At 44.0% G+C, this 14850-nt stretch overlaps 1 protein-coding gene across 1 annotated transcript in view; it reads left to right on the top strand.

Moving 5' to 3' along the window:
• VWF (von Willebrand factor) overlaps positions 1-14850 on the top strand; it is a 1169185-nt gene that overhangs the window by 144605 nt on the left and 1009730 nt on the right. Inside the window, exon 9 of the mRNA XM_078673989.1 lies at positions 9620-9731. Coding sequence (XP_078530115.1) covers positions 9620-9731 — 112 coding nt within the window. The remainder of the gene's footprint in view (positions 1-9619; positions 9732-14850) is intronic.

The raw sequence follows: 14850 nt of genomic DNA, 5'->3' as shown, positions 1-14850 counted from the left end.
TCGATGGTAGCGGAGTATCCCATCCTCACCCTCTAGGTCACTTCATTAATTTTCCACGAGTCCGCCGTGTCTGGTGGCGAGTGCAGATTGGTAGTGCAGAGTGCAGAGTGGTAGTGCAGAGTGCAGAGTGGGAGTGCAAAGTGGTAGTGCAGAGTGGTAGTGCAGAGTGGTAGTGCAGTTTGGTAGTGCAGAGTGGTAGTGTAGAGTGCAGAGTGGTAGTGCAGAGCGGTAGTGCAGAGTGGTAGTGCAGAGTGGTAGTGCAGAGTGCAGAGTGTTAGTGCAGATTGGTAGTGCAGAGTGGTAGTGCAGAGTGGTAGTGCAGAGTGCAGAGTGGTAGTGCAGAGTGGTAGTGCAGAGTGCAGAGTGGTAGTGCAGAGTGCAGAGTGGTAGTGCAGAGTGGTAGTGCAGAGTGGTAGTGCAGAGTGCAGAGTGGTAGTGCAGAGTGCAGAGTGGTAGTGCAGAGTGGTAGTGCAGAGTGCAGAGTGGTAGTGCAGAGTGCAGAGTGGTAGTGCAGAGTGCAGAGTGGTAGTGCAGAGTGCAGAGTGAGAGTGCAGTTTGAGAGTGCGAGTGGTAGTGGTAGTGCAGATTGAGAGTGCAGAGTGCAGATTGGTAGTGCAGATTGGTAGTGCAGAGTGGTAGTGCAGAGTGCAGAGTGCAGAGTGGTAGTGCAGAGTGCAGAGTGCAGAGTGGCAGTGCAGAGTGCAGAGTGGTAGTGCAGAGTGCAGAGTGGTAGTGCAGAGTGCAGAGTGGTAGTGCAGAGTGGTAGTGCAGAGTGAGAGTGCGAGTGGTAGTGCAGAGTGGTAGTGCAGAGTGCACAGTGAGAGTGCAGAGTGCAGTTTGGTAGTGCAGAGTGCAGATTGGTAGTGCAGAGTGCAGAGTGGTAGTGCAGAGTGCAGAGTGGTAGTGCAGAGTGGTAGTGCAGAGTGCAGAGTGGTAGTGCAGAGTGCAGAGTGGTAGTGCAGAGTGGTAGTGCAGAGTGGTAGTGCAGAGTGCAGAGTGGTAGTGCAGAGTGCAGAGTGGTAGTGCAGAGTGGTAGTGCAGAGTGCAGAGTGGTAGTGCAGAGTGCAGAGTGGTAGTGCAGAGTGCAGATTGGTAGTGCAGAGTGCAGATTGAGAGTGCAGAGTGCAGATTGGTAGTGCAGAGTGCAGAGTGGTAGTGCAGAGTGCCTAAAACACATTGCCATTTACAATGCCATTATCTCTAACTTAAAACAAACCCGAGCCCTAATTCATTCCTAATGCTTGTTATTACATTGCCATATTCTTATTTGTGTCCAGACCAGTTCATTTTTAAATATGAAAATCACATGTTTATTAAACACCGTTTGAACCTTCCACCCCCACTGGTAAACGGAACTGCTCTGTCAATAAATGATTTGACGCTTTTGCAGACCATATCTTCCTTTTTGCCCATGTTGCTTACAGTGTTGACATACTGTAGAAATAGATAATCCTCAGAACAGCTGCCACGTTTATGCTAGATTTTGTATTACATTATTTCTGGAAACCAGGGTATAAGAAACATTTCTGCACATTCGGAAGACTACCATTGAAATAAACCCTTGCTGGAATTCTATATGGAGTGTCATATATTAATCCTGCTTGCAAAGCATTAAGTATGTGTGTGGGCATTTTCTTTTTATACCCAATTTTATTGATGGTTTTAGTAAATACTCATTATAACTAGTAACACATTGAAATGGACAATAGAAAGAAAGTACCAGTCACACTCAATGTTCGTGGATAAAGTTTGTGGGCAGTCCTTGCTTGGTGTTAGGTTCAGTTAGTCCAGGCCATGGTGTTGCAGCCATTTGCCCCAGATCTTGCCATGCTTCTATGTGCAGCCCCTTGCCATGTAGATGGGTTCTTCGAGATTGGCACACCAGTCCATCCCTGTGAGCCATTCGGTGAGGTGGATCTCCATTTATGGGCGATGTCTCTTTTGGCCATGATGGTGGCCATGCTGATCAGGTAGTGGTCTTCATGACTGTCTGGGACACCCAGAAGTGCATGTTTCGGGGAAAGGATGATGGAGTCCCTAGCACCCAGGTTAGATTTTTTATGTTGGGCTGCCAAAAAGTGGCAATGGGAAGCATTGCCAGCCTACAAGTTGGTAAAAGTCCCCACTATGACAGGGACATCGAAAACATTCAGGGACAGGGGATTTCCCTGAGTGCGATAGTTTGCATTGAGTGAGATATGTAGAGTGCAGATAGTTTAGTTGTCTCAGTCTAGAGGATGTTGTGATTCTGAGAAGTTGAAGGTACACAAAGGTCCAGTCCATGTTGTTGAGTGAGCTGATATAACTTTCCCATTTTTGTCTCACGGTGAGAAAGTCATCAGGTGCATGGTGGATTAGCATGTGGTAGATTTGGGACATTCCTCCCTGAATACAACCTGGGGGGTTGTATTCAGAGAGGTCCGTGAGTTTGGTCTTAAGGGAGGTGAGGGCATGGTGGAGCTGGAAGTACTTACAACACAGAGGGTCTGGCAGCAACTGCCAACATACGAGCCCTCACAGCATTCTGTACCTTAAAGTTCTAATCCAAGCACAATCCAACACATCCCGTTCCCTAATAACATCACAATGGAAAAGAGCAAAGTTATAACTAAACATAACATATCATCTATAATACCACCAATGTACTGTAACATCAGGAGACAAAAAACACATAAAAAGAAGATGCACAAAAAATTACAGTAAGTCGTCACTGAAGTTCTGAACTAAGGACTTCTTTCTTACTGAACATGGCTGATCCCCATATACGCTGACAGACTCTGCTGACCTATTGGACTTTTCGGCCCCCAACCTCTCACAAACATCGTGGGCCTAGGTAGCACAACCACTATACTTTTGTTACAGACTTTACCATTCACAAGTATCATCAAGTGGTCCTTTACCTCCTTAACCAAAACTGGTGTCAAACATCTGGAGTGACCCTTCTGAACATGTTGGTGAATTTGAAGCCTCATAAATTCCCCTGCATGAACACAAATCTCTCTCTTCATTTCAACTTTCCTTTTGGCACCATACCTTTGTTGCACACAACTTCGTATAGCAAACACATTTCTTAAGTTTTCACAATCCATACATTTCTTCCCAACCCACTCCTTTTTCAAACAAGTCCCAGGTACTCTACCCCTCAATAAGAAAAAGACATTTCTGTATAATAATTGAGGCTGTCCTCATAGCCCACAAAATATCTTTCCACTACCTTTTCCAAACCTAAACCGTTAACCAATGTTAACTGTGATTGATCTTCGATAATACAATAAACTATTTCAACAAGTCCATTGCCGTGAGGATGATACAACAAAGTTTTCAAATGCCTGATTCCATTAGTTTAAAAAATGCACTCATCTCTCTGGACACCAGTTGCGTACAATTATGAGTTACTAACTCTTCTGGAAAACCTTCTCTGATGAATGTTTCCAGGAAAAAATCAATGATCACCCTTGAGTTGACACTATTGATGAAGTTTCTCAGTCCATATAGTAAATCAATACCAGAGCATATGTAGGGGAACTTCCCAAAACCCCCAAAAAAGGCTCAGACACATTGAATGCTAACTTGTGCCATGGTTCTCCATTATTGCCCACTGAAGTTACAGGAGAAGATACAGTAACATGAGTCTTGTCACTCAAAACACATGCACTACACTCCCTTACACAATGTTCCACCACTCTTTTTATGAATGTATGACGTTACAACGAATTCCGTTGCAACACATGCCTTTACCACGCATGCGTTACAACGGAATTCGTTTTCCACGCATAACCTTTACCTCGGATGCTTGCGTGGTGACGTCACACGTCGTTAAGAGAAAGCAGGAGTTTATTTTCCGATTTCTCTTAAAAAACGCTAATTAAATACATAACCCGACGTGACTTCAGGTGAGATTTTTTTTTGGGGGGGAGACCCCCCCAAGCCCCACTTTTTTTACTTTTTACCTTTACCACATATGCCTTTACTACAAACCTCGTAGTAAAAGTATGCGTGGTAAAGGCTTTCGTGTTAACCACGCATGCGTGGTACTGCATGCGTGGTTAAGGATTTCGTGGAAACGGCTTCGTTGTAGAGGCCGTTTCCCTCTTTTTATGTCAGACCTCCCAAAAGACCACCTGCTTTGCATTTCGTTGCCAGTGACCTTCATAAGCAGGTATAAGAAATTAGGGGCCAGATGTAGGTGGCCTATTACCGGTCGGTAACCGCCGAAATCGGCGTTACCGACCGGTAATAGATTTTTCCTATGTAGGGGGCATATTTACCGATTTGGCAAATAACGAATCGGTATTTTCCGATTCGGTATTTACCGAATCGGTAAATGAATGTAGGAAGCACTTCAAACAGTGCTTCTGGGCTTAAAGGATTCGTTATTTACCACCAACTATTAGTTGGTGGTAAATAACGAATTCCTATGTAAGACATGTATGTGTGCCACATGTGCACACAAGCACTAATCAGGGGTGCAACAGGGTGTCAAAGTGACACCCTGCCACCCTTGACTTTTTCCCAATTTTACCGAATCGGTATTTACCGATTCGGCAATTGACATTCATTCCTATGGGCCCCCAGGCCCATAGGAATGAATGGCAAATACCGAATCGGTGATTACCGATTCGGTAAATACCGAATCTTAACGATTCGGTACTTTTTACCGATTCTTTAGCTACATAGCATTTACAGATTCGTAAATACCGAATCGGTAAAATTCGGTCTTTACGAATCGGTAAATACTATTTACCTACATGAGGCCCTAGATCTAATATTCAAAGGAACTACTAAATGCTCACATCTTAGTAATGTTCTATCAGCCAAAGATAGTTCATTAGCAGATCTCCAGTATGGATATAACCCTTCATCCACATTACGCTCTCTAGGCCAGTGGCTGGCAACACACGTATTGACTTCCTGTAAGACTTTATGCCCGCTAGCAGCTGCTCTCCACTCTCCCTCGAGCAACACGCCCTTAGTAACCATGATAACAGAACACACAAGTTCCAAATCGTCTTCTTCAACAACCTTCATCCTTTGATTCAATATTCACAGGCAAACACGATTGCCAGACACCAGCAAATTTTTGTACCTCTGGAACATACTTCGTCATAGACAAAACAAAGCACAAAATCACACTCCACCTGTATTTCTTCAATGGCAGCTCAAAGTGCACAGTGGGCTGGCCGGAAAGAATTTTAAGACCATATATGCATTATACTTTATCATATTATTTTATTCTTCATTATTCTTCATTGTTTTTTAATCACAGTTTACATAGATAGATGAATAATGCTATACTTTGTCATTTACATATCCATAACATTGTTTATAATTATTCCAACTTTATAGCTTTCAGTATTGAAACATATTTTCACAAACATTGACACACAATTGTTTTTAGCATTTTCTGTATAAACTGTGCACATTTAACTGAATATCTTGTGTTTATCTGTTTTCTCCTCCATATAATACTTCTTTCACCCATTCGCTCACAGAAAACACATGCTCTCACATATCTCACTCACATCAATCCCAGCCTCACCTCACATACACTGCGAGTTACAATGGGAAAAGGTCTCCAATTTCTGCCGTTGTTGTGTTGTGGGCCAGGATCTCTCGCAAAACAGTCAACGTACGTTCTGTCTTCAGGATTACATAGCGTCACGCATGAATTGTGGTGGGCCAGGGGGAATGATTTAATTTAGGTGTCTTGTCCTGTATAACAGTGGAATAATTTTGTCAAGATGTTGTCCGCCCAATGGAGTCCAACAGGCACTCGATGTAACTATTCCTCATTATCTCTTTTAGGCATCCCATATCGTGCCAAGATCCATGGTTGCAAACTTCTCTCAGATTGTTTGAATGGTTTTGTGGTATGTCAATAGGACATGCCTGTTTAAGAGCTGTGTGGCGGGTACCTCAAACGGTGCTGGGCTCTAACCATGTTCAAAAGAATTTGAAGAATTTAAATTATGTTAACCATGTTAACAGAACACATACATTCCAAATCACCTTCTCCATCACTGTCATCCTTTTATTCAACGTCCACTGGGAAAACGCAATAGGCAGTCAACAGCAAAACTTTGTACACCTGGAACATACTGCAACTTACCCTGATTTTCTTGCAACCGGAACTGCAACTTTACAATGTGGGGAGTTGATCTTCCACCATTATTTGTGCTAAATAACTTCACTTATGGTCTGTGATCAGTATGTAGAATGAGTTGACTACCCAATGCAAAGTTTCTAAAATACTGGACAATCCACCTAAATCCAAGTGCTTCTTTTTCAATAGTGGAATATGTTGACTCAGCACTGCAAAGTGCTCTAGAAGCAAAAGCGTTGATTTCCTTTTTACCATTGCTTCTTCTCTGCATTAAAACTGCTCCCAAACTCTGATTTATTGCATTTGTAGTGATAATGCAAAACCCATGAGTATCAAACAGTTCAAAGGGTTGGGCAGAATCCATATTCCTCTTGATTAACTCAAAAAAGTTTTGACATTCACAGTCCCACACATATTTCATATTTTTCCTCAACTGATCACACAAGCTTGCTGTTTGCTAGCAAAATTCTACACAAATGTAGCATAATGTTTAATTTATCTAAGACATTATCTAAGAGGATCTTTTCCCATAGGCGCAGGCTATGCAATAGCACTCAATATCTTAATCTTCAGCTCAACCTCTTTACCAGACACATGATGCCCTAAATAATCCACACCATCTTGGCGGAACTTGCATTTGCCTTTTTCAAAGTCAACCCTGACCCTTTCAGCATTTCCAATTATTTTTTCAATCTCTCATCATGTTCACACTTATCCCTTCCATGAATTAATATGTCACATTGAAAACACAACACACCAGACACATCCTTGAAAAGATTATCCAGTAATCTCTGAAATCCAGATGCCACAGAGGCTAAACGAAATGTCATACACATTAACGAAATGCTCCTTCTAGAATCACAAATGGAGTTAGGTGTCTGGATTCCTCACACAGTGGGTGATAAGCTACTGACATGCCAAGCGAAGAAAATATGGCAGCTCCATTTAACGCGGACAATAATGAATTAATATTAGGAAGTGCTTGGCAGTGGATCCAAACGTTTGAATTCAAATTCCGCAAATCAGCACATAATCTCAGGGTCTTATCAGATTTACGTGCGAAAACTACAGAGCCAACCATTCTGAACCCTCATATGGTTGAACGGTACCCAAATTACACTATTTTTCTAACTCAGACTTTAGTTATCATTATTATTATTATGCATATTTTGTAAAGCGCATTGCTACCTAAAAGAGGTTTCCCATGCTTGCTCAATTGCGGAATGGGTCACTCAAGAGTACAAGGTGAGAAGGAAGCTTATTTAAAAGAATCCAGTGATGGAAACATCTAGGTTTTTAAAAGTTTCCGAAATGCAAGGAGTGAATTACATTCTCTCAGTGTTGCAGGCAGGTCGTTCCAGAGTCTTGTTCTGAGATAAGAGAGTGCTTGGCCTAATTCTGGGAATTACAGCCAGCCTCAAATGGCTCGAGTGCAATGGACAACGATGGAAAAGGATACGTGTGCACTTCAGAGAGTTGCTTTCAAGTCACCACCCCATCCAAAGCAGTTTTGGGTATAGGTACTGGATCGCTGACCCGCCAAAAATCAATCAGTATTTGACTTGTAACTGAAGCTCTGCCTGAGGAACTGCTGTGCTGCTTAAAGGACCTTAACTGGACTGCTGATCTGGAATGCCTACTTTTCTGTTTGTTGGCCTGCTGCTCTCTGACTCGGCTGAAGGAGAGCTGGACTTTAACTTCACTCCAAGTGATTTTCAAAGGCTTATTTGCTTGCCTCCTGTTGTTCGAGACTCAGGAATATCATCATCACTACCACTGCTCATGTACCTGGGTCTCTGGAAGTGGCCCAGATACTTGGACACGGATTTCAATGCATCTCCTGTCTCCATGTAACAGAAAAGGTGGATCACCCCGTTGCCGGAGTAAAATCGGCTTATCTCCTTGGAACCAGTGCTTTGCATCCAGAGATTGATGCAACGGACCCCGTATCGCCGCCGCTTGGTGAGATTGGCATATCCCCTTGACTGCATGGCATATTACAGCGCATCACTCGACGCCTCTCAACTCTATCACCCGTCTTCGGAACTGACTCATAGCCTTCACTTCTTGGAGAAGATCGACACATCCTGCGCCTGCAGGACTCATCATCAACGCATCTCATTGTTTGCGACTAGGACAAGTATTCTGTTCACCAGAGCCTGCATTGGTCTTGTAGCCGGCAAGCACTTCATCGCAGTCGGCCCGAACTTTGACTTTGCCCTGGCCCATCGCGACCTAGGTTACCTTTTTAGCGCTACTTACTTCTAAGTGCTTTATTGCATTTATTCCTTTGAAATTCAATATCTCTGCTTCTATACATTGGATTTTTGTAGTTTTAGTGCTGTTTTGTTTCAAATAGAATAATCTATTTTTCGGAACCTGTGTGGCGTATTTTTGAGGTTCATTCATTGTGTTACTGTGTGAGTGTGTTCTGCAAATACTTCACACACTTCCTGACTGCTGTGTGCCAAGCTACCAGAGTGTGAGCACAGGTTATCTTTTAATGTCTATCTAGCTTACCCTGACTAGAGTGATGGTTCCTGCCTGGCCTGGGTACATACCTAAGCCAACCGGGATTCCCATTTATAACAATTCTCCACTAAGCTACGGATCCAAGAACTGGTTCAGCTATGGGCTATAAATTCAACAGTGCTTAGTGATCTAAACTTGTGTTTATGTGCAGAAGAATAGAAGACTCCCCATAATCAGTGACACACCGCAGCCTTTCATCAAGGAGATTCAACCCAGAATCAAGAGGGAACCTCCATTGATAGGCCCCACATTTTAGCTTTATAGATTTAAAGCAAATATTGAGAATGATGAAATAATCTAGAAACAGTGAAACCTTGACATGAATATCTAATTGTAGCTCAATTGTGCTTGAGGCCCTTCGGACACCAGTTGTACATGAAGATAGCTACCATGATTTACTGTCCAGAACTCACTGACATCCCTAAAACTCAGAAAAAAGACTCAACAAATTCCAATAGATGCACAACCCTGAAATTGATTGGCATAACTCATTATTATTTAAAAATGTATGGAAAGAATGTTTCAAACCCACTCCAAGATGAACCTCAACCAAAGACACCCCAACTGATTTTTTTTATCCTGTTACTTATTTTTGTGAAAAATGTTAAGATAATTATTTTTCAATGCCATTTCCACTGACTGAGGATAGGCACCCCTTTGTGGGATTAGCTGCACAATTTACTCAAGAACATAAAAGAACTGTGGGATATGGGTCTTTATCGCTCCGCCATTAGTCTGATGCTAGCAATGAGTGTGCATGACTAGAGATACCTGGATCACCATGCAAAGTCCTAAATAATGTAGTCGCACCAGACTAGTCTGATGTGCCATTAACAAAATGATTACAGAGTTTTCACTGAAACAATAATTCCTTCCTCATCGGAGTGTGTAGTGTTTTTAATAGTCTCATATATTTTTTAAAGTTGCCTTTAGTAGACCATTCATCATTGTCACTCATTGTTTCTTTATTGATTTCTTTTTTAGAGGGGAAAGTTCTCGATGGTGACAAATGTGTTGAAGTGTCAAAGTGCTCGTGCATGCATTCTGGAAAGCGCTTTGCTCCAGGTTCCACTATTGATCAGGACTGTAATACCTGGTAAGTACAGTATGAACATGGAAATATTTGTGTAGAAGCAACTTGTTTAAAACCTAATACTCCACCTCTCTTATTGGATGGTTGTTATATGGGAGTTCCTTGAAGGTTGTGACACTAAAACCACCTGAGGTTTTGACACCTGAATGGAACGACATGGTGGTCTCTTGCTCACAAGATGTATTAATACATTTAACCGGTATACGCAGTACATATGTGGTACATTTGTAGCAACAGAATACTAGGGTGGTTTACAAACCTCTAATTATATCAGAATACAATAAAACAGGAGGAACATTTGACCAGTGAGGCTGTACAGCAGGTGAAGAGATGGTGCTTTATTAGGACCATCAAGGAATACATCACTGTACTGTATTATGTTTGTAATAGAAGCAGAACGGGCTAGGGCCAGGAGAAATTGTATATATGTGTTGGACTTGGCCCTTTTTGCAGGGTCATCCCTGAACTTTTTGCCATCCTCCTATCCTTTTTTCTGACATGGTGTTGTTGTTGCTGTCCAGTGTAAAGTGCGTGTGCTCTCTGTGGTAAACATGGTAAGATTGGTCCTGTTTGGCATATTTAATATACCTGTCAGTCCCTTGTAAAGTAGTATCTCATAAACCTGGCGCTTGCAGCGCTGATTGCACCACCCACCAAAGAAGCCTTTCAAACCTGTCTCAGGCCTCTGCCATTGCAGGGCCTGTGCGCGCTGTGTCACTGCCACTGTGACGTGGCATGTAAAGTGTGTGCCATGTCTGTGAACCCCCATTTACTGCATGTCAGTCAACCCTAGGGTAGGCCCCAGCTAGCCCTATGGGCAGGGTGCATTGGAGGTGAAAGGTAGGACATATACCTTATGTGTGTGACCCGTCCAGGCAGTAAAAAACAGCCATTTTTGGTTTCTCACTGCTGTGAGGCTACCTTCCCATAGGAATGCATTGGGGATTCCCTGATAAATGTTTCAGTGGCAATTCCTGATATGAGAGAAGAAGAGTAGTCAAGTTTGGTAAATATGGAATAGTGATGGTAAATGCTAAGCAATGGTGCGTGCAGATTTATTATAACTATTTTAGAAATGCCACTTTTAGAAGTTGGCATTTCTGTGTGCCACATGTCTGCATGCCTGATGTGGATTGCATGTCTGACTTTGGAGTGACAGGGGCTGGCGAGGTGTGCGTGGCTCCAGGGAGGGCAGGGTGAGTCAGCGCTAGGCTGGGGATCTGCATTAAGAGTAGTGGGAAGAGTAGTCCCCTGACCCTGAATAGGTTTGTGCCTGCCTAGGTAAATGCTCACTCCGCCCCCCTGTGGTGTGTCTGATGACGAGCCGCCAGCCGACAAAGGGGAAGAGGAGCCTTGTCACCAAAGTGCTCCAAAACCCCCAAACCAGTTTAGGCTGGTTCCCCCAAGCCCTGTGCCAGGGCAGACAAAGCAAATGTTGGTACAAATATTGGGGCTGTGAACCAGTGAAAAGCGTGGTGCTTTTGTGCTTCCTTGTAACTTGGGGCTTAAACATAACATAACATAGGAACTGCCGCAAGGGACTGTCTCCCTGCTGGAGGGCCCTGTGTGCTGGCCTGCCTGGGCCCAGCTATGCCCCTTGAACTTTAAGGACTCTTAGCGCCTTGTGAGTGCTATCTTTTTGTTGCCAAAGAGATGAGGAGCGCGTGGGCTCTACAGCACTGAGCTGCAACTTACTTAGAGGGAATTACGATGTGGGGATTCTCTCACCTGGATGCGAGAGAAGCGGGAGCCCACCCCGCGTCCATGCCTGCTGAACGGGAGCCCACATCGCATTTTTGTGCCCATGGGGTGGGAGCCTACCCCGCCTGTGGTGTTTATTTACAAGAGGGAGCCCACCCCGCATTTGCCAGGAGCCGCTGCCGCAGTGCCGTGTGTGCTGAAGTGAGTGAGGCGACCGGTGCACGTGTCAGTGCACCTTCTGAACAGTGTGAAGAGCACTCTGCTTTTCTATGTGCCTGCGCCGACAGAGACTGCGCTCCGCTGCCCATTCCTGAAGGAGGAGTGCTCGAGAGAGCAGCCGGTACTCCCGGTGTGTCAGCATTTGTGTCCCTCTACACAGGGAAACTCTCGCCGCTCGTTGTGCCCCAAGGGCTGCATCACGGAACGAAAGAAGATGACAGAAGGAGGAAGTCAGGCAGAGATTGCCTGGTGGAGGGCGGAGCTACGCTGGACCGCGCTACGCACATCGAGACACAGGAAAGGCCAGCCAGAGGAGTCCTGAGACGCTCCTGTGAGTGGGGCTGTACATGAGCCATTTTTTTCCCTAAGGCATGAGTTGTCCCAAAGGTGCCTCAGGGAAGGGGGCAGTGTGATGGTTAGAGTCCCGGAGTGGGGCTCAGGCAGCACAGTTGGTGCTGAGGAAAGTGCACCGGAAGGAGCCCAGTGAACAGAGCTCCCTGTGCTGATTTCTTTTTGGGGGCAGTTTGGCAAATAAGAGTCCCAGAGTGGCGCTCTCAGGGCACTGTGTGCCAGGGCTCATTTTCTCAAGCTGCACCACAAAAGCATGGGCAGCTACAACGTTTGGGCAATTTTGTGTGTCCCCAAGTGGCACGGTGGTGCCAGTGCCATTTTCCTTTGGGGGTATTTTGTTGGTGATAAGGAGGGGGTGAGTAGCACCCCACACCCCAGCGCATTGCACTCTTTGTGTGGGCTGCACAGGCAGCAAAAAGGCCTGTGGAAGACCCCAATACAAGCCCCAACATTTCTGGGCAGAGGGCATTTTGAGCCCCAGTGAAAGGCCAGATGGCCTCGGGTCAGTTTGTAAGATGATGTATGCACCTGGTAGTAGTGTCACTGAGGTGCACTGCTGATTTATGCATAATGTGTTTATGCCTAATGTGATGTTGAACAATGTATTTATGCTGATGCCTAATGTCATGCTATGATGTTTTAGGATGATGCCTATTGCATAAGGGGTTTATGAGGTCTACGCATAATGTGTTTATGCCCAAGGTGATGCAGACATAATGTGTTTATGTTGCAGGTGATATTGCCAAGTACAGTATCTTGCCAGTAGTCACTGGTTGTGTTTTATATGTGGTACTAGTGCTTTCTAAAAGGTTCTGACAGTGGCCCGATTGGCCTTGTCATGTGTATATAATCCCCTGTAAATATTGCCTAGCGCCAGTTGGCACAGTGAATATGTGTGATTATGATTCTAATGTGTTTTGGATAATACAAAGGCTAATTTTATATATAACCTTGTGTGGAATTTCTTTTGTAGTGTGTCTTGTGTGTTGCTGCTGTGTGTGCTGCGCAAACGCTTTACACATTGCCTCTGGGATAAGCCTGACTGCTCGTGCCAAGCTACCAAGGTGGTGAGCATGGGTTATCTTCAGTGTGTAACTCCCTTGACCTGACTAGAGTGGTGGTTTCTGACTGGCTTAGGCGGAAGCCCTAGCCAACCAGAAATCCAATTTCTAACAATATGCAATCTCACATACTTCCCCTTTTACAAGGTACACACATTTCTATGTTATTTACCAAGGTAGTTACGATATTTCACAAGCGTTAAGGTCATTTGAGATTAGTTCAAACAGGAAGTGTTTTGCAGGAACATTGTGTCTACGCCTTGAGAAATCTTTCTGCCCAAGCCAATCCCCCACCTGTATCTAAAGTGACTTTTGTATGGGGGTAACCCATTGTAGAGAAAAGTCACTCGAAATACTGGTGGCAAGTGTAATTATGGGAAAAAGTATGCATACTACATCCAATAGTAGTGATTTTGTCTATCCCTAAACAAGATTCCAGCTAAAGAAGAGATAATGCAATGTTTCCAGAAAGTGAGGAGGGTGGGTTTTGCACTAAAGCTGTGGCTTCTGAAACTCTTTGGCCAACAGAATTGAAGAGCAACTTTGCTAGGTAAGAGGTATTTCTCTGCTGTATGGCTCTGCAGGTGAGACGCTGGGACTTGAGTTTGATCCTTTCTGTTACTGGTAGCTAATGAAGATCACAGGGTAAATGGACGATGCGAGGAATTTACTTGTGTGAGTGAGTGAGTGTGAAGTATTGTTTTGCTCGAAGTGAGTGTGGAATATCCACTAGAACAGCATGCCCAAAGTACAGTTTTGCGACACTGAGAGCTTAAACTGCTGCTTTCAGGGGGTACAAGGAGATTAGGTGGCTACTATTTGTAAGGGAACACTGAGATATGTTAGTGTACTTAGCTAGACTTAGAAACAGAAATTGGTCGTAGTTGGATATAATACCACACATGTTTACAAATGTGTAAATCGAGGCCTGCCTTCCAACTGGCAACATGAAATGTAGGATAACTTAAGGAAATATAGGTTTTCATTGATTTATCAAATTTGGCCTTAATGAAACTCGAGGGTGGACAAGGTTTCCCTGTACTTTGGTCCCAATACAGAGGAAAAGCTAACATCCAAGTGCCACAAGGCAGAGAGAGAGTGACATTGGGATAGTGACATTACAAAACAGAAGCAAAATCACCTTGTCACTTAAAAGACAAACTCTCAAGGTACAAGAGTAAAGAAATGATAAAACACATGCACATAACAATATTATATGCACATTTTTCTGCAGCAAAACCATGTGAGAGATATGTGCAGGGTACAGACTAGGGCGTGTTTAAGAGTGTGGCAGAAAAGGTACGCCACTGCAGCGGCTGCAGCGGCAACAGAGTACCCTTTCTGCTGGACTGAATGTCCACCGCCTCTTTTAGAGTCGGGCCGACCTTCAGTATGTCAGCAGCAGTAACTACTCCATCTCTGTCGCAGACACACACCTCTACAGCCCGACAGAATAAGGACTGCCAGAGGTTTTGCCATTTGTCCCCCATACCCTTCGTTAAAGTGGGCAAACAAATAACAAGTTTTTACTTTCACTTACCGCGATCCAAAACGTGATGGTAAGTGGAAGAGATAAAAGTAAACAGTTCTCTTTACCGAGTATTGCATCTCTAAAAATCTCCATCAACAGACATTCCAGTATCTTCTTTTGCTTGATGATCTCTGTTTAGGTTTTGAAACCATTGTGACATAATTCACCAGATTTGCCGCTTAAATAATGTTGTTGATTCAAACAGGCATGTTTTTTCAATAATGGGAGCTTCATGGACATTTCAGGAGCAGAAGGCACA

The sequence above is a fragment of the Lissotriton helveticus genome, chromosome 1_1, assembly GCF_964261635.1.
Source record: "Lissotriton helveticus chromosome 1_1, aLisHel1.1, whole genome shotgun sequence".
NCBI lineage: Eukaryota > Metazoa > Chordata > Amphibia > Caudata > Salamandridae > Lissotriton > Lissotriton helveticus.
This window is presented reverse-complemented; position numbering and strand designations above follow the sequence as displayed.